The 20,227-nt window shown below is 44.1% G+C and overlaps 1 protein-coding gene across 2 annotated transcripts in view; it reads right to left on the bottom strand.

Annotated features, from left to right (window-relative positions):
* The window catches only part of QTRT2 (queuine tRNA-ribosyltransferase accessory subunit 2), a 40,019-nt gene that overhangs the window by 9,910 nt on the left and 9,882 nt on the right, over nt 1-20,227 (bottom strand). Inside the window, exons 1-5 of one of the 2 annotated variants that reach the window (XM_068108122.2) lie at nt 14,300-14,416; nt 14,067-14,143; nt 8,538-8,903; nt 5,656-5,837; nt 4,709-4,848 (exon numbers count right to left, since the gene is read on the bottom strand). In XM_068108122.2, coding sequence (XP_067964223.1) covers nt 4,709-4,848; nt 5,656-5,837; nt 8,538-8,903; nt 14,067-14,141 — 763 coding nt within the window. In that variant the 5' untranslated portion in view covers nt 14,142-14,143; nt 14,300-14,416. Of the gene's footprint in view, nt 1-4,708; nt 4,849-5,655; nt 5,838-8,537; nt 8,904-14,066; nt 14,144-14,299; nt 14,417-20,227 lie in introns of those variants that run through there. The other variant, XM_068108112.2, reaches the window with a different exon arrangement.

Below are 20,227 nucleotides of genomic sequence, written 5' to 3'. Positions count from 1 at the left end.
CCACCGTACCCAGTCGTACCCAGCTGCTCCTGGACTCTGTGTCCTTTCCTCCTGACAAGGTGGAAAAGTTTCTTTCAACCCTCGACTCCGATTCTGCAACTGGACCTAACTGCATCAGCCCACGGGTCCTAAAATCCTGTTCTTCCGCTCTTTCACTCCCTCTCTCTGTTCTCTTCACCCTCTCTTTTGCTCAAGGTGATCTGCCATCTGCTTGGAAATCTGCCAACATCACCGCTTTGCACAAAAAAGGTGCAAAAACAGATCCCAGCAACTACAGTCCAATCAGCCTTCTCCCAATTATCAGCAAAGTCATGGAATCCATCATTGCTTCAGATATGAAATCTTTATTCTTCTCCAATGGCTTGATCTCTGATCATCAATTTGGTTTCAGACCTGGTCACTCTACTCTGGACATGCTGCTTCTGCTTTCTCAACAATGGATGGAGGTCCTCAATGCCAAACAGGAAATTAGAGCTGTCTCCCTCGACATATCACGTGCCTTCGATACGGTCTGGCACCCCGCTCTGCTCACCAAACTCTCCTCTTTTGGTATCCATGGAAATCTCCACGCATGGCTGGCGGACTTCCTCTCTAGTCGTAGTCAACGTGTGGCCCTGAATGGGTTTCTCTCATCTCCTCTTCCTGTTCAGGCTGGAGTTCCCCAAGGCAGTGTTCTGGGCCCTGTGCTTTTTCTGGTCTTCATCAATGATCTCTCTGACTCTCTTGAAAATCCTCTCTATCTCTTTGCTGATGACTCGACTCTCTGTCGCTCCATTCTTCATCCCTCAGATCGGCAGTCTGCAGCCTCCTCACTCTCTGCAGACCTGGACAAAACCACAGACTGGGCAAACAAGTGGAACATGTCTTTCAATCCTGACGATTCTCACACTCTTACGATGTCTCTCCGAAAAGACCGACTGGACAACCCTCCCATCCACTTTCTGAATAATCCTCTCCAAGAAGTTCTGTCACTCAAGCTTTTGGGTCTCACTATCTGCCATGATCTTTCCTGGGAAAACCACATTTCAAATCTGGCCTCCAAAGCCAGTCGCCGACTGGGCATCCTCCGTCGTGCGAAGTCCTTCCTTGGCACACCTGAGCTCCTCACCACATACAAGGCTTTCATCCGCAGCTCAATGGAATACTGCTCTCCCCTCTGGGCTGGTGCTCCTGCCTCACACCTAGCTCGTCTTCACGCTGTTGAAACCAAAGCATTCAGAATCATTGGAATCTCCCGCGATGAAGCTAACTCCAAGGGCCTCTCACTCACTCACCGCAGGCAGGTTGGTGGTCTTTCCGTCTTCTACGGACTCCTCTCCGGCCTTGCCCCCCCAGCTCTCTCTGGGCTCTGTCCCCCAAATATTCCTGCAGGTCGCACAAGATCTGCCTGCAACCCTCTTATGGTTAAACTGCCAAAATCAAGACTCTCTGCTCACCTTCACTCCTTCATTCCTTCATTCCTCTTTTCCCCCGCCTCTGGAACAAACTCCCACACTCTCTTCAATCCCTCTCCTCCCTCCAGGTCTTTTAAACAGCTGTTCACCACCATCTCTTATCTTCCCCCATCCAAAACCTTGATCTTTTCTACCCCCGCTAATTTCACCCCAATTCCACTTTTTTGAAATACCAACTTCTGTCCTGGAAGTCCTTGGTGTCCTTGTGTTTTATACTTCTCCCACCCGCCCCCCCCCCCCTCTTCCCACACCTCCTCCCCCCAAGCCCTCTCCCTCTCACACATGTCCCTGCTCTCAAATGTTGTGTGCTCTCAAGTGTTTGTGTGCTTCCCCTTCTCTCCCCATCTTGTCTTCCGCTCCCTCTTTTTATATATTTTGTTTGTCTGGTTGATTTGTTTGTGAAGTAAATGTCAGCTCTTTCACGAGCCTCGATTCAGTATACAAAAAAAAAAAAAAAAAGGTGAATATCGGAAAAACAGAAGGTGATGGCAAGTGGTAAAGCATGTGGTGAGGTGGAAAGAACTGGGAAGTGGCCGTGTGCTGTGTGCAGGAAGAGTGTCGGAGTGAACTCCATTCAATGTACAATGTGCGCTGAGTGGGTTCATCAAAAATGTCGTGGTCTGATAGGGTCATTAACCAGTGTGGTAGCTACATTAAAGTGTAAGGTGTTCTTCAGATGACAGATGGTGTTCAGATGGTGTTCTTCAGATGACAGAGGGAGCTTCAGATGGAGGAAATGTTGAGTTGGATCTTGGAGACGGCGTGAAGCTGGAAGGTGTGAAAACATTTTGCTACCGAGGAGACATCCTGAATGGAGAAGGTGGATCAGACTCGGCAACGGTTGCTCGAGTGAGATGTGCATGGAAGAAGTTTCGGGAACTCAGTGGCGTGCTGACGAGGAGGGGAGTGTCGTTGAAGCTGAAGGGAAAGGTGTATGCTGCATGTGTGAGAAGTGTTATGATTTATGGGAGTGAGACATGGGTAATGAACCCATGCGGGAAGCAGCAACGAAGGCTGGAAAGGCGAATGGTTCGGTGGATGTGCAGAGTATCGTTGAGAGAGAGGAAGACAAATGATGAATTGTGAAAAATGATGGGAATAGAGCCTGTGATTGATGCTGTGAAGAGAAACAGTTTGAGATGGTTTGGTTATTTGTTGAGGAAGAATGAAAGTGACTGGTTGAGAAGAGTGATGGAAATGAATGTAGAAGGAAGTAGAGGATGGGGAAGACCGAGAAAGACTTGGCTGAAGGTGGTGGAAGAAAGATGGAAGAGATATATGTAAATGCTGTTGAATGCAGAGAAAGAATAGGGTGGCAACAGAGAGTAACCCACTTTTAGGACTGGCAGAGAAGATAGTTGCACGTGGGCAAGGGGGTTAACAAGGGGAGATGCAGAAAAGAGGGCAAAAAGGAGAAGATTGTCATGGGGCCCGCAAGGCTAACCCCCGCTCTGGCAGGGAAATGGTCTAAAAAATGCCTGTTGTTGTTGTTGTTGTATTCAGTTTTTTTAGGAACGCATCTCAAGTGTAAATCGAGGAGTCCCTGTGAAGAAATTAAAAACTTTTTCCAGTCGTAAATTTGCAGTTTTCATTAAAGTTACACATAATTGGACATGGCATATATTTGTTATTCCTGCATTTAAAAGCTGATGCTTTGGATATTTTGTACATTGAGGTAGGTGTAAGTGGAATAATTTCTGTGCCAATTATTTTTCGATTAAAATGGCTTCTTTATTAAACCTACTGTACTACAAGCTCAGAAAGAACAGCAAGAACAAAGCAGGACTGCAAAAATTGTCAAAAAGCAAGAATACTTCTGTTTAAGGAAAGTCAAAGGGAAAAGAGTTCACACAATGAGGTGTGAAAGACACCACTTTACTTCACTGGTGTGGTCTCTTGACCCAAGGATATTTAGTGTCATGGATGAAATTAACAGAACTCTGATTGAAGTATCCGATGTGGTGGAAGTTAAAAACAACCAAACTATTGGAACAACTTATCCCCTTCAGAGTTTCAAATACTTTTTATGTTTGAGGAGGGGGGGGGTGGGGGGGTTGGAGATTACCTTCATACAGTTAGAAATGTATAGAGTAGTATGGTCCGTATGTAAAACTTATTATCCACCGTGTGCACCGGGTGGCAATAGAAGAGCAGGGGAGAGTGATGTACATCTTGGTGGGGTTCTGACAGGCAGAGGAAAGAGAGGGGCAGAGCTGTGGCCACCTTCTGGGGTGGAGTGTTGTCCGGATAGCAAGGGGAGGAGCTTGAGAGGCACGTGGGAGTGGACGCTGAGGGGAGGGCGAAAAGGGCAGTTCGCCAGAGGGTTCCTGGATTGTGCTGAGGAGAACTTGTGGAGGAGATTGTCCTGTCTGCCTTCGCCCTGGGCCTGATCTTCACTTGCCTTCTGTCTGTTCGTCATCCTCAACACCTCATCGCCTGATCGTCCCACCTGCTCGTGGCTGCTCAGCACCACCCCGTCCTCATCGCCTGCTCATCCCACCTGCTCGTGGCTGCTCAGCACCACCCCCTCATCGCCTGCTTGTCCCACTTGCTCAGCGCCATCCCCACCTTCGACTTCCCAACTCTGTGATCGAGTGATAGGATGTGATAGGCCACCCTGCTCTTGTTCCCATTCACCGTCTGTGATCGAGTGCGGAGTGAGGACCCTTACATTCCGTTAGATTTATTTTACCTCTGTATATATACCTCTTACCTCTGTATTATCCTCTGTATTTACCTCTGTATATAGTTTGTTGAATTTATTTCCCCTTCCATCCCACTCTTGGATTGCCCGCCGTCCGATTCAATCTTCCCCTGATTTGTTGTGTTCGGGAATAAACTCGTTTGTTTTAAAAGAGCTAAGGTTTTTGTGTTTCTCCTTCCATCCACGTGCGTGTGAAGCCGCCAAAATTGACGAAGCCAGTTTGGCCCATCGTTCGGTGATCCGTGTTAACACACCACTTGAACATGACAATACCTTGTGAGCTGTATGTCATAGCTGCGAGCCAGAAGATAAAATGCTCCTCTTCTTCATTAGATGGTAAAAACAGCAAAATAATTCAACTTTTACTTCAAGAAGAAAAATTATAGTTTTTCTGTTCTGTTTGTCTAAGCTAAGCAATGAACACAGCACTGCCTGGAACAATGGGGTAAACAGTATTCTCGATTGTTTGCACAACAATTTGGTAAATAAAAATAAAACAAAATCTTGAATTATATAAACTTTTCCTTATAATAATAGCTCTCCTGATTACCAGCAGTAAGGCCTGGGTAGTAGAAGGTGAGTGCGTAACCACATGCCGTCGCCAGCTGAGGGTAGTGACCGTCAAACAAGTCCACACCTCTCCTCACGCAATCCAACACTGCGCTGGGCTCCCCGATTCCACAAACCATTCTGCTCACGGTCACGCAACCACAACTTATTCCTGGGCTAAAGCTAAGGATTGCAAGGCATGATTAGTTATTGAGGAAAACATTCTACCACATCAGAAGAGCAGGGGACCCAGAAAAAATATATATATATTATAAACGGCTAGGGTGCCGGCTTAGGATCCAAGGATCCTGGGTTCGAATCCCGGTCGATCGCTGAATTAACGCCAGGGGGGTTGACTCAGCCTGTCATCCTTCCGAGGTCGGCAAATTGAGTATCAGTTCACTGGTAATTCCCTGTTTGTCGTTAAAGGCGGCAAAAAGGGTTGGCGTCAGGAAAGGCATCCGGCCGTAAAACATTGCTTCAAAAAGGGGACCGAAAAACAACAACAACCACAGTTCCCGAAAAAGGCCAACCCCCGCTTTGCGGGGAAAAATGGCCTCTAAAAAAAACCACCTGGTGTTGGGCTAGCGGCTAGGGTGCCGGCTTAGGATCCTAGGATCCTGGGTTCGAATCTCGGTCGATCGCCGAATTAATGCCAGGGGGGTTGACTCAGCCTGTCATCCTTCCGAGGTCGGCTAATTGAGTACCAGTTCACTGGTAATTCCCTGGGTGGAGATGTCCACATGTCCACAATTCCCGGGGAAAAATGGCCTCTAAAGGTGGTTATTTTTTATTTTATAAACCACCAACAAAAGCAACCTTTTTTAACTAACCCGTGGCCGTGGAACTAATCATACTTTTAATTCATTTGTCATTGTAAGAAAATATTACAATTTGCGTCGTAAATTTATGCCATCCTGTTTTGAAAAATGAGAAACAAACTCTTACCGTAACTTGTCATAAGGTAGTTCTGTGACCACAGCAGTCAACAGTTCATCTGGCCAGCTTTGACGACCCAGCAAGGCAAAGCCAGAAATAGGCTTAATGGCCAACTTGCGGACAAACATGATGACATCACTTGCCATCCCAGCTCCCAGCACTGGGGCGAGAATTGAAGTGTCACGCAAGGCCTGACCAAAACAAGTTATTTAATTTAGACATATGGCGTAAAGAGGTAAGTCTTCTGAATGAACAGGTCAGTCACAAAAAAACACGTAGAAGATGAGGTAAGGCATACAACAACCAAATGTCAAATACAGGAAAAGAGCCAATTTACTACAGAATCTATTTACATTTACTATTTACTCCACAATACTATTTATTTATATCAAAAACTCTCTCCCTCACTCTCCCTGCACTGCCCTCACTCCACCACACTCCCAGGAGTACATCTGGCTACGGCTTCCCCTCCGCTCCCACCTTTTGTTCATATGTCTGTTGTACCGATGACCTCATCTACATCTCACTCTCTGACAACATGGACCAACTTCTATCCACTCATCCCAACTCTCTCTTCCTCATATGTGGCGACTTTAACTGTCATCATGCCAGCTGGCTGTGTGGGCACCGCTCGCACCAGTCATGGCACCTCAGCAAAGGACTTCTGCGACCAACTGGAAGTGACACAATCTGTCAACTTCCCGACCCGGATCTCAGTCAACGGAGCATCTTCTCTTCTAGACTTGATTATGACAAACGTCCCAGCAAATGTCTGCTGTTCTTCATCTGCTCCAATCGGTTCATCTGATATCTCTCTGGCCATTCTCAGAGAGCTGCCTCAGCGCCGATGAGTCAAGTCCTTCCTTGGCACACCTGTGCTATTAACCACTTAAAAAGCTGTCTGAGCTCTGTCACCTCAATATTTCCACACAAGATCTGCCAGCAACCCCCTTCTAGTGAAACTGCCAAAATCAAGACTCTTTGCTCAACTTCACTCTCATTCTCCCTCACTCTCTTCAATCTCACTTCTCCCTCCAGGTCTTTAAAACAGCTGTTCACCACCATTTCATATATTCCCACATATGAAATGATCTTTTCTACCCCCGTTAATCCACCCCAAACCCACCTCCTTCAAATTCCCTGTTTTCTTTCCTGAAAGCCCCTGTAGTGTCCATCTTGTTTATCCTGTGTACCCGGCCCCAGCCCTCTCTCTTCCACAGATCTCCTGATGTCCCTTTTCCCGCCTGTTGTGCTTCCCTCTCTCGGCCCCTCAACTCCCACTCGCTGTGTTAGATGTTATATGTGCTCGCTCTAATATGACCCTCGGCTTGGTATACAAAAAAAAAAAAGAAGATACTTAAATGGAGTTGGCCAGATCAGTTTCTGTTCAAAGCATACCACAAAACTGATTGGATATAAATGGCATCATTTAAAGTTACAACGTACTTTGTGAAAAACTGGAGTTCCCCAAGGCAGTGTTCTGGGCCCTGTGCTTTTCTGGTCTTCATCAATGATCTCTCTGACTCCCTTTGAGAACCCTCTCTATCACTTTGCTGATGACTCCACTCTCTGCCGCTCCATTCCTCAGCCCTCAGATCGGCAGTCTGCAGCTTAATCACTCTCTGCAGACCTGGACAAAATCACAGACTGGTCAAACAAGTGGAACATGTCTTTCAATCCTGACAAATCTCACACTCTTACTACATCTCTCCAAAAAGACTGACTGGACAACCCTCCCATCCACTTTCTGAATAATCCTCTCCTATAAGTTCTGTCACTCAAGCTTTTGGGTCTCACTATTTGCCATGATATTTCCTGGGAAAACCACATTTCAAATTGGGCCTCCAAACCCAGTCGCTGACTGGGCATCCTCCGTCGTGCGAAGTCCTTCCTTGGCACACCTGAGCTCCTTACCACATACAAGGCTTTCATCCGCAGCTCAATGGAATACTGTTCTCCCCTCTGGGCCGGTGCTCCTGCCTCTCACCTAGCTCGGCTTCACGCTGTTTAAACCAAAGCTTTCAGAATCATTGGAATCTCCCGCAATGAAGCCAACTCTGAGGGCCTTTCACTTACTCACCGCAGGCAGGTTGGTGGTCTTTCCATCTTCTACCAACTCCTCTCTGGCCTTGCTCCCCCAGCTCTCTCTGGGCTCTGTCCCACAAATATTCCCACAGGTCGCACAAGATCCACCAGCAACCCACTTATGGTTAACCTGCCAAAATCAACACTCTGCTCACCTTCACTCCTTCATTCCCCTTTTCTCCCACCTCTGGAACAAACTCCCCCACTCCCTTCAATCCCACTCCGCCCTCCAAGTCTTTAAAACAGCTGTTCACCACCATCTCCTATCTTCCCCCATCCATAACCTAGATCTTTTCTACCCCCGCTAATTTCACCCCAGATCCACTTTTTTGAAATACCAACTTCTTTCCTGGAAGTCCTTGTAGTGTCCTTGTGTTTTATACTTCTCCTACCCCCCCCCCCCCCCCTTCCCACGCCTCCTCCCCCCAAGCCCTCTCCCTCCCACAGATCTCCCGATGTCCCTACTCTCAAATGTTGTGTTTGTGTGCTTCCCCTTCTCTCCCCATGTCTACCGCTCCCCTTATTATACACTTTGTGAGTCTGTTTGATTTTTTTGTGTGATAAATGTTAGTTAGCTCTTTCACGAGCCTCGATTCTGTATACAAAAAATATATATTCCAGCTCCTCAGATAACCATATTTTACTTTTTTTTTTTTTATGTAGAACTTCCAACCAGGGCATATCAGATGGCAGACAGATGTATTATTATATAGATTAACCAGTGTTTTAAGGAAATAATCAGTCAAAATTGGAATAATTAGGTAGTATTTAGACATGTGCATCATCATGAGAAAGTGTGCAAAAACCTGCGAACGTGCTTGTAGGGCAAGGCACTCATCCAGGAACTGCAATGTCCGATCCTGTGCACGTCGAGTTTGTTGCGTCGTAGGTTGGGACTCTAAGGTGCTTGCTTTAGAAAGTCCATTCACCTTGTTGTCAGCAATCGTAACACTGGCAAGTCCATCAACCACAGATTCTCCAGTCTGCACTGGATCTGCAACGTTGGTGCGCTCATGATCACCGGGTTGCAAGAACTTGGGTTTGATAGATTTATGGTCCGACAAGATGTCAGCCATGGCAACATAACAGTCTGGTCGCATGGCCTCTATGAGCGAGAGGAACCGTGCTGTGGTGAGCTGTACGCGACCACCGGTGGCCCACACAGACACAAACTAGGGAAAAAAGCACGTGGAAAGGATACAAGCAAAGTTAGGGGCTTTTCCATAAATAATCAAAGCAGGGGAGGATGGAGAGGTCTGGGGCAGTACATCCAGCATGAGTGAATGGGGTTAAGTGGATTACTTACAGATCATACATAAAAATCATGAATACATTAGTGCATATATATATATATACATATACATACACACATACATTAGTGATTAGTATAAAAGCCCATCAGAATGACAGGTTGGAACAGTTTATTTGACGGTGCAGCCTCGTGAGCGTGCCAAAGTCTGAAGCCTCGGCCTAGTGTCAGGTGTGGTTATATCTTCTTTATTTGTTAGAGATCCTACGGATATAAATGAACATTCGTTTTTAGTAAGGGCATTTTATGAGATATTTCACAAATCTGTTAACTAAATTGTTACCAAAAAATTTCTTCACCAATATGTTTGTAAAGGTGTGTAATAACATGTGTTAAAATGTTGAAGTTCAACTCCCGTGGGAAACCCAGAAAAAAAGCTGTTGAATTCGGGTACCGAAAAATTATTTTCGAGAATTTTTATTTTTTTTAATCAGCCCTTAAGTAACTTATGAGGGGTCAAATAAGGGTTTTTCATGATTCTGAGTTGATTGTTAACATTTATATTTTCACTTTTACATTTACACACAAAGTAGCTTTTATTTCACATACATATATAATACTCAAGAGTTATTTCTCATTCACAATGTCAGAAGTTTCAACAGTCATTGTCTATGTCTTCTTCAGACTCAACAACATCATGACTGCAGTTTCTGCATGTAATGCCATTACAGACTCCACTGGCCGAGATGCACGTGACCCCATTCTTCTTGCAGCTGCATCGCCGGTTGCTGCAATCTCCATGACAATTACAGCTCGTGAACTGCAATAGCTCCTCAGGAGCCGTGGGGTCCAGTGTTGGAACTGGCTCATACCCATGCACACCTATTGTCCATCCATAGTCAATGGGGTTCAGAGACATGCTCTGTAGAAGGATCCAGTCCCGGGTCTGCAGGTAGGCACGGAGTGAATGTTGTGCAGCTGCACCCTCTGTTGGAGGTAGAGTCTCCCTCTGTTGGAGGTAGAGTGGATCTGGCAAAGGTGGTGCCGGAGAGGTGACTTCGATCCAACCCATTGAGTGAAAGGGAGTGTTTCCGTGAATAGAGACAATGTTTAAATCTATATTGTCTCCAACAAACTGAGTGACTGCATTGTTTGTTTCCCCAACCTCCATAAAGACCACCTGATCATTACTTGACAATTCACTTTCACTGGCTGGCACTTTGGCTGTCATCACTGATTGATCCTCAAGCGCAGCATCAACCGCAACCTCATCATTGATCTGTTCATCGGTTTCGTCCACAATGGTGTCAAGAGTGCCAGAAGTATCTGGAACATCATCTCCACTCCTACTATTAAGGAAGCAGTATTTGTAGTTTTGTGTCTCCGTGTAAGACTCAGTGTATCCCAGCCGGTGGAACTTGTTGAGCATCCATTTTGACCCAAATCTATGATCAAGTTGTATGGCAAGCCCCATTTGGTGTGGCAATACTCCAGACCGAGGTCGACAGGCCTTAATAAAATTCTGCCCCCAAACGGCAACTCTTTCGTCTGTCTTGACAATCGGTCTCAAGAACATCTGAAGGCTTGCAGGAACAAGTGTCAGCTGACTATCGATGTCAGTCATACTGTGTGTGGTGGGGTATGACTTTGGACCTAAATCAATCAAGGCAATATCATTGGATATGAACTTGAGTGCCGTCTTTATGATCTGAGTCTTCTCATCTCCATGGTCAAGATTAGCATGATGCACTCGCAGAATATTGTCGGTGCCATCTTTGAGACAGAGTACATCTGCCCTTCTTTCCTGTGTTGTGAAATACAAGGTGTCTTCGTATTTCTCTAGAAGTTTTATCTTTAGCCAATGCTTTGAATAAGAAAGGCTCTTCTCTGGTGACTGATCAAACTCCTGCAGCTTTTCATGGACTTGGTCCATGTTCATTACCCCATGCTCTAATTCTGAGTCTCACCATTCGCAGAATTCAATAAAAACTGCCTCTCGCTCCTCATCAATACTCCTCTGTCCTCTCTTCCTTTTTCCTTCCTCATCAGTCTTGGACAAACTGTCACCTCTCGCAAACATAAGTTTGCATCGCAAATGGTACAGTGTTTCTTCTGCTACCAAGTCGTTGATCCCTTCCAGGCGTCCAGTGACTTCAGTGCCCCAGTCATCCCCGCGACTCCGTGCTGTCTTCAGCAAGCTTGCCTTCAGTGTATCTGCAGTCAAATTATCTGGCACTCTGTATTTCTTTCGAGCTTGTGCTGGATTATTTTTGTAGAGCTGGGCTGGTTGGTTGCAAAGAATGCATACATCCTTATACAGGAGGTCAACTGACTGTGATCTTCTAGAACTGCAGCCAGTTGATGAACTGAACTCACAAGTAGTGCGTCTTCTCTTCAACTTTGATGACTCTTTCTCTGCCTTTGATGCTTGAGCTGACTTCTTGGTGGTTGCAACAAAGTTGTTGTACAGATCATTTTTACACTTCTGGTGGTACCTCAGTTTTCCTTCCTTTTGAGCCTCCTTCATACGTTCCACAACAGTAACATTTTCGACAGTTTCTGCTTGTTTCATTAAAGTTGAGTATCCCTTTGGAGTTGCCTGTATGAGCCTTTCAGCTGGTGTATCCGAGCGTGCACAGATGAAGCAATTGAGCACAGGTGGAGTAACGTCTTCATCCATATTGCTAGACTCCATGTCCTGCAAAGTAGAAAATGAGATATATTTAGAAATTATTTTTCCACAAAGGAGTGTCTGTGGTGAAATATAAATGTTAACAATCAACTCAGAATCATGAAAAACCCTTATTTGACCCCTCATAAGTTACTTAAGGGCCGATTTAAAAAAATAAAAATTCTCGAAAATAATTTTTCGGTACCCGAATTCAACAGCTTTTTTTCTGGGTTTCCCACGGGAGTTGACCTTCAACATTTTAACACATGTTATTACACACCTTTACAAACATATTGGTGAAGAAATTTTTTGGTAACAATTTAGTTAACAGATTTTCATATGTTTCCCTTACTATTTCCTCTGCGTGCGTTGCACATCACGTGCAGCAAATTTCACCTCCCTGCGCCTTGTATTTATTGTTATTTTAAAACAAGGCAAAGTCCAACAGCAGTGTAGTCAGGCTTGTTTGATACTTTAGTTGAAGAGGATAGTATGACCTGGGTGGAGATACCAGTTAGCAAATAATGTAAGTATAAAATTATTTTGAAGTACTCTAAGTCTCTAAGCTCTGTCACCATGGAAGTGAAGAGATTGCATTGAGACACTGGTTTATTCTATATGTTTCGAGTCAACAATTAACCACCATACACCGCTTCAATCCAGTAACTTTGCAGTCACGACAAAAGGATTGCAGTGTTACAATTATATTTACTATATTATTGCTATTAACATTATTATTATTATGAAGACGATGTTACTGTATTAACATGAAGAAAAACACATAAAATGTCAGAGCCCCCATGGTTTTAGTAATTTTGCTGTACGGCGTTAAAGGCCATCAATCAGCCATCCCATCTTTGGTCAGATTACAAAACAAAATATGCTGCATATGTATACTCTCATGTATTGTATTTGTGCCAAGTTTGAACAAAATTGGTCCTTGCATGTCAAAAAATGGTTGGGGACACATTTAAGTAACAAAATGGCTGCCAGTCAGCCATCTTGACTCTGATCTCGAAAGAAAATGACGTGCATATATGTAACCCATCATTCATTTTCTGTGTGCCAAGTTTGAAGAAGATCAGTAAATGAATGTCCGAGAAATGATTGAGGACGTGTTCAATATCGGTTTTTTTTACAACTAAAATGGCCGCCAGTCTACCAGTCAGCAAACTTTGATCAGATCGCAAAATAAAGCGAGTTGCATATGCACGCCATCATGCACTCCGCTTGTGCCAAGTTTGAACAAAATTGGTCCATGCATGTCAATAAATGGTTGGGGACATGTTTTAGTAACAAAATGGCCACCAGTCGGCCATATTGCATCTGATCTCGAAATAAAATGAGAAGCATATGTAAGCCATCATTAGTTATCAGTGTGCCAAGTTTGAACAACGTCGGTAAATGCATGTCCGATAAATGATTGAGAACGTGTTCAACATTGGGTTTTTCTTACAACTAAAATGGCCACCAGTCGGCCATCTTTGATTGCATCGTGAAACAAAATGATGTGCATATGTATACCATCATATATAGTCTTTGTGTTAAGTATCATGCTTAACTGTATGAACAAAAAATAGGTCAATGCATCTCCGAGATATGGTTGCAGACGGACGGACGAGACTTAATCCATAAGCCCCCGTTTCGGACAAAGTCCAAAGGGGGCTAATAAACTGAGGCTGATTCTGTACTCCCGCAATAATTAGTACACCGCTTCTCCTCGAGTCATCCATGAACCATACACCACTTCAATCCAGAAACTTTGCGGTCACGACAAAGGGATTGCAGTGTTATGATCATATTCACTATAATATTATTATTATTAACGTTATTATTATTATTATTTTGAAAACGATACTACTGTATTAAGAAACTTGGGCTCATTTGTCCAAAGTGGCCTGAAGGTGAGGCATGAAGGCATGAAGCCTAAGGCCAACACGTACTATGTCGTTGGAAGATCCGTAACGTCTATGTTTTCAATATTTGATGGTCATTTTAACTGGATTACATAAATGATACAACTGAATGAAAAACGGATACAACGGATACAACTGAATGAAAAACATAAAGTAGAGCATAAGGTCCAACCTGATAAGCTATAGTGTTTAAGCCCTACATCCCGACTGCATTAACCTAATTATCACTTCATCCATCTCCTATATACTGACCCCATTCTTAAAATGAAATTACAACTTAATATTCACATTGCTTTGTAATCAAATTGCACCTTTCACACACCAGCAATGATCACTAATCGTTTTTGCATCTCTTCACGATTAGACAACACCTCACTATATTCGGCATGAGCGGAACGTTGTTTGTTCCCACAATGTTAGAATGTCCACATGTAATAAATAGATAGCCCTTGAATTCAGTGTGTTCAGATAAGTAGGCAAGGTAAAGATAAATAAATACCTTGTGGCCATTATATCCAGAGGGTACAGGAGCCATGGGGTCATGCTGGCTAACAAATGTACCATACTCGGGCATTCCTGAAATGGAATATGGTTTTAAGACGACGCAACACCTTCAACATTAAAACATAACATCGGTTAAAAAGAATGCATCACAAAATGGGTCATTTTCGAGTATTCATTTGAAATAGCAATTAACCTGCCATTACACGAGGGTTAAACGACCCCACTCACTCTGATATATACTGGTTGGGCAGGATGGTCTAGACTCTAGAGGTACACACGCTCGCCTCCAAACTGTCCAAGCCTGGGATCGAATCTCGGCCCATTTATAAACGATCGTCCTGGTGTTTCACAGGCAGGGTGATCCATCATTGATCCAATGACATCAAGTGGCCGTCCTGGCTGTCGACATTAGTTGGTGGATGTTAAAGATCCCACGGTCTTCTTCACGAAGAGTAGACGAGCTATCGCCGATACACGGAACAAATTCCAAATTCCTGCCATGACTACTGCTGGGAAGGCAATGACAAACCGCCCAGTATAACCATCACCAAGAAACTGCTTCAGCAGCACTGCAACAGAGTATGGTACATCATAATCAGAATGATATCCACATGGTGCAAACCCTATTGCATTACGAAACTCTCCCAACTCCAAGTCCAAGTCCACATCCCTTCCCTCCGCCCAACTCCTAGTCCACATAATAGTCAATAAGTGTTATGACTGCTAAGGTTTATCGGTGAAGTAAACTGATGGAAAGGTAACAAGCGTTACGCCTAGGTCCCCCGTCGGTGAAGTGATGCGAGTTGACAAAGTGGAAGACGCAAGGGGGCCATCTTGGATTTTGACGTGTCGACCCAATTTTCAATAGCGTTCTCCCTTGTGCATAGATATACCCACACACCAGATTAGAAGTTAGTAGTTCGTTTATTTTTCAAGATATTTCGCTCACAAGGTTCAGACATATATATATGGTGGTGGCCATCTTGGATTTTGACGTGGCGACCCAATTTTCAATAACGTCCTTCCTTATGCCTAGATACACCCACACGCCAGATTAGAAGTTGGTACTTCACTTATTTTTCAAGATATTCCGCTCACAAGGTTCAGACATACATAGCGGTGACCATCTTGGATTTTGACGTGGCGACCCAATTTTCAATAGCGTTCTTCCTTATGCGTATACACCCACACACCAGATTAGAAGTTAGTAGTTCGTTTATTTTTCAAGATATTTCGCTCACAAGGTTGAGACATATATATGGTGGCGGCCATCTTGGATTTTGACGTGGTGACCCAATTTTCAATAGCATTCTTTCTTATTAGCCGAAACCCGTGCAACATCCACGGAAGGGAGGATGTGGTGTATGGATAGAGTGTACCATTATGGATGGCATAGGGGATAGATGGTAAATCCATTAGTGCCGTGGGCATCGGGTCACTGGGTGCGGTGTAAAAGGGATAACAAAGTCGAGTCCTTACGCTATTATTATATAGATACTCCCCGTCGATGTGCTTCTGTGGTAATCGCGAATATGAGTCACATACACGGTCACAGGGCCTGACGCCACTGTGGCCATGTTTTGATTAATAAATCTACGAGTCACAAAACACGAACCGAACTCACCTCAAGCAGTAAAAAGGTGCAAATCGCTCCTAGAAACCACCTCATCTCTTCAGACCTCAACACACCTCGATAAGTGACGGCAGCGCTCATGGGATCTTCTTCTTCCGTTAAGCTCCAATTTTTTCTCTTTAAGTTAAGTCCAAGCAGTCCTCTCTGCTCGAAGTGCTCAGGCCATGCCTTCCCGCTCTCATACTTTTATTTCCGTTCGGTGTAGAAAGAGATTGACATATCGTTCGTCTGTTTTCAGCTCGTTATCTTTAAGCTTCCTTACGTCTCGCCACCTGCTACACCTCTCTGTGTTACGAGGATTTATGCAACGCACCCTGAGTATCGCATCGTCACTCCATTTAACTTTATTAAAATAACGATAAAGACGTTTCCTTATATATCCTAATTTAAAATGTTCAAGGGAATAAAAAGACCATTTGGTTCACACCACCCATGTTCACACCACTCGACTGTCCAATCAGCGGACGGCTCGCTTCGCCTTCGCCCAGCAGACGCCAATACGATGGCGTCGTAAGATGGCGTCGTATCGGCAGTTAATCGGATGCTTTTGGGCCCCAACGTCGGCTAATTCAGATTTTTCGAGTACGGCTGTTCGTGATAAACAAAGAGCGCGGTTCGTAGATCGTAAATCCATTAGTGCCATGGGCATCGGGTCACTGGGTGCGGCATAAAAGGGATAACAAAGTCGAGTCCTTACGGTATTATTATATAGATGCCTAGATACACCCACACACCAGATTAGACGTTGGTACAGTTTCGCTTATTTTTCAAGATATTCCGCTCACAAGGTTCAGACATACATGGCATCAGACATACATGGCGGCAGCCATCTTGGATTTTGACGTGCGTTGCAACCACACACCAAATTAGAATTTGGTCCTTTGCTTACGCACGCACGCACGTACGCACACAAGCACGCCCGCACGCACGGATGCACACACGGACAGAGGGGAAAACCATAGTCCCCCTTTCGCTCCGCGGTGCGACGGGGGACAATAATTATACTTTAACAGAATTGACTGGATAGTTTGTGGTTATATTTTTTTTTTTTTTTTTTTACTTCCAGAAGGTGTGCAAACCAACGACTCAGCATATACACCACTTGAGCTACAAAAATGAATAAAACTCGAAATTGCATGAATATAAATATTTGTACACCTCTATATGCAATGTCTGGACCCAAGAGCTCTAAAATGAGTTATCATTCAGCATTGTACATGCTGTGGTTACAACGTTTACCCCATTCAGACACAATCGTTCATCTTGCATCTAATTTTTACATACATAGCAAGATCAAATTGGTAATAGTTTTCGCAGAGGAAACATCATCCATTTGGGTTGTACCTCATAAAAACTAAGACAGGAATCGAACATGGCAGCAGGTGTTCTGATTCATGTGAAACAATACTCTCTATGAACCCTCAATACATGACCCGGAAATGTCTTAATGGGTTACTTGACACCAGTAGTGAAACTCCAATATGAAATACTGTACTCTGAAGGCAGCAATGATCTTTCAATATTCAAGGAAAATTTACCTTCAGAGAAACTCAACTCCAATATGAAATACTCTGAAGGTAAGATTAACATTATGGAGAAACTCAGCTACAACATGCAATATTCTGAAGGTAAGAATAACTTTTCTGAGAAACTCAACTCCAATATGAAATACTCAAGGTAAGATTAACATTATGGAGAAACTCAGCTACAACATGCAATATTCTGAAGGTAAGAATAACCTTTCAGTATTCAGGGAAAAATAACTTTTCTGAGAAGACTAAAACAATAAAATGATTCAGTAAAAAAATTAAACGAAATTTAAAAAAACTTACAATTTGGCCATACTGAGTCCAAACATGCCTAGGCCCTAGAGCTATTGGAAGGAAACCTGTTTGGTGAGCATGCTCATGAGCTAAAGCCAGAGGTTATACGACTTGGAAACACAGACTGGTGAGTTAGTCACCTTGTACATGTGGCTATTAATTAGCTATTCTTCATTTCCAAGCACTTACTTTGGGCTGGAGTACAGATTTACAAGTGTCGGGGACAGAGCTGCTTTCAACATTTTATTCCAAACTACATCCACTGCTATTTCTAATTCACATCTGTAGGGAGCTTGTGTGCAATGTTATATACACAAAGAATTAAGTTAAGCACCCCCCCCGTTTTTTTACAACCTCGCACATTACAAGTTTGTTGTCGTCAAAACAGTGTAATATACCCATGATATTGCTATATTTTCTGGAGAAGTGATATTATGGTCACATAAAAACATAACAATCATGCCGTTTTCAATATTTTATTCTGAATAATTTAAGGTGAAATTTTTTGGGAATTTTAGGCATATTTTCACCTCAATTTAAGTATGGAGCTATAGGTCCATCACGGACAGTGTGGATGACGTTTATGTTTTCTAACGTACAGTCATTGTTCTGAGAAGACCTCTAGCGATCTTTGCGTCAATAACGTGTGTAGGACCCACGTGATCGGATCACTGACTCAACCCTACGTCTCATAGACCCTGTAAGCCGTCGTATGCGTTGCTGTGGCAGGTTGTTCCATTCCCGATGTAATGCACGTTCCAATTCATCCAGATTGGCTATTGGAGGGACCATCTTCGCAATTTGTCGTCCCAACATGTCCCAAACGTGCTCGAGGGGGTTCAACCTGCCACAGCAACGCATACGACGGCTTACAGGGTCTATGAGACGTAGGGTTGAGTCAGTGATCCGATCACGTGGGTCCTACACACGTTATTGACGCAAAGATCGCTAGAGGTCTTCTCAGAACAATGACTGTACGTTAGAAAACATAAACGTCATCCACACTGTCCGTGATGGACCTATAGCTCCATACTTAAATTGAGGTGAAAATATGCCTAAAATTCCCAAAAAATTTCACCTTAAATTATTCAGAATAAAATATTGAAAACGGCATGATTGTTATGTTTTTATGTGACCATAATATCACTTCTCCAGAAAATATAGCAATATCATGGGTATATTACACTGTTTTGACGACAACAAACTTGTAATGTGCGAGGTTGTAAAAAAACGGGGGGGGTGCTTAACTTAATTCTTTGTGTATATATGTCTCTGTATGTCTCCGTATGTCTGTATATATCTCTATATATCTCTATATATCTCTATATATTGTTGCGGATCTCAAACGTCGGCCTTCCCCTTATCAAGAGGGGGTTAATCCCCTTGTCCTTTTACTACCCGACGCGATCCCGAAGCTATCACGTTCCTTCCGGTCGGTGTTAAATAGGGTTGTTGGTCGAATTTAGTCCTATTACCTAAGTACTAACACCGACCGTGAAGCAAGGAGACAACTCCCGCCCGAACCACGGCGTTAGTGGACACGCCGAGCGAAGCGAGCCGCGATTCGGGCCGTTAGCAGGTACTAAACCCGATTCTAAGCGGTTCCTAATCGTGCCACGCTTACCCAATGGAGAAAAGACTAGGACGATCGAATTAGGAAGAAACCAGGCACTTACCATTAGGCACTTACTAATACGGAGACATACGGAGACATACGGAGACATACGGAGACATACGGAGACATATATAACATTGCACACAAGCTCCCTACAGATGTGAATTAGAAATAGCAGTGGATGTAGTTTGGAATAAAATGTTGAAAGCAGCTCTGTCCCCGACACTTGTAAATCTGTACTCCAGCCCAAAGTAAGTGCCTAATGGAAGAAGATGAAATCTTTCCTCTTCTCCAATGGCTTGATCTCTGATCATCAATTTGGTTTCAGACCAGGTCACTCTACTCTGGACATGCTGCTTCTGCTGTCTCAACAATGGATGGAGGTCCTCAATGCCAAACAGGAAATCAGAGCTGTCTCACTTGACATATCACGTGCCTTCGATAAGGTCTGGCACCCAGCTCTGCTCACCAAACTCTCCTCCTATGGTATCCATGGAAATCTCCATGCATGGCTTGCGGACTTCCTCTCTGGTCGTAGTCAACGTGTGGCCCTGAATGGATTTCTCTCATCTCCCCTTCCTGTTCAGGCTGGAGTTCCCCAAGGCAGTGTGCTGGGCCCTGTGCTTTTTCTGGTCTTTATCAAAGATCTCTCCGACTCTCTGGAAAATCCTCTCTATCTCTTTGCTGATGACTCCACTCTCTGCCGCTCCATTCCTCTTCCCTCAGATTGGCAGTCTGCAGCCTCCTCACTCTCTGAAGACCTGGACAAAATCACAGACTGGTCAAACAAGTGGAACATGTCTTTCAATCCTGACAAATCTCACACTCTTACTATGTCTCTCCGAAACGATCGACTGGACAACCCTCCCATCTACTTTCTCAACAATCCTCTCCAAGAAGTTCTGTCGCTCAAGCTTTTGGGTCTCACTATCTGCCATGATCTTTCTTGGGAAAACCACATTTCCAAGCTGGCCTCCAAAGCCAGTCGCCGACTGGGCATCCTCCGTCGTGCGAAGTCCTTCCTAGGCACACCTGAGCTCCTCACCACATACAAGGCTTTCATCCGCAGCTCAATGGAATACTGT

The sequence above is a fragment of the Myxine glutinosa genome, chromosome 1 (genome assembly GCF_964187855.1).
Source record: "Myxine glutinosa chromosome 1, kmMyxGlut1.1, whole genome shotgun sequence".
NCBI classification, from domain to species: domain Eukaryota; kingdom Metazoa; phylum Chordata; class Myxini; order Myxiniformes; family Myxinidae; genus Myxine; species Myxine glutinosa.
Note: the sequence above shows the minus strand (reverse complement) of the source record. Positions and strands in the feature narration are given on the sequence as shown.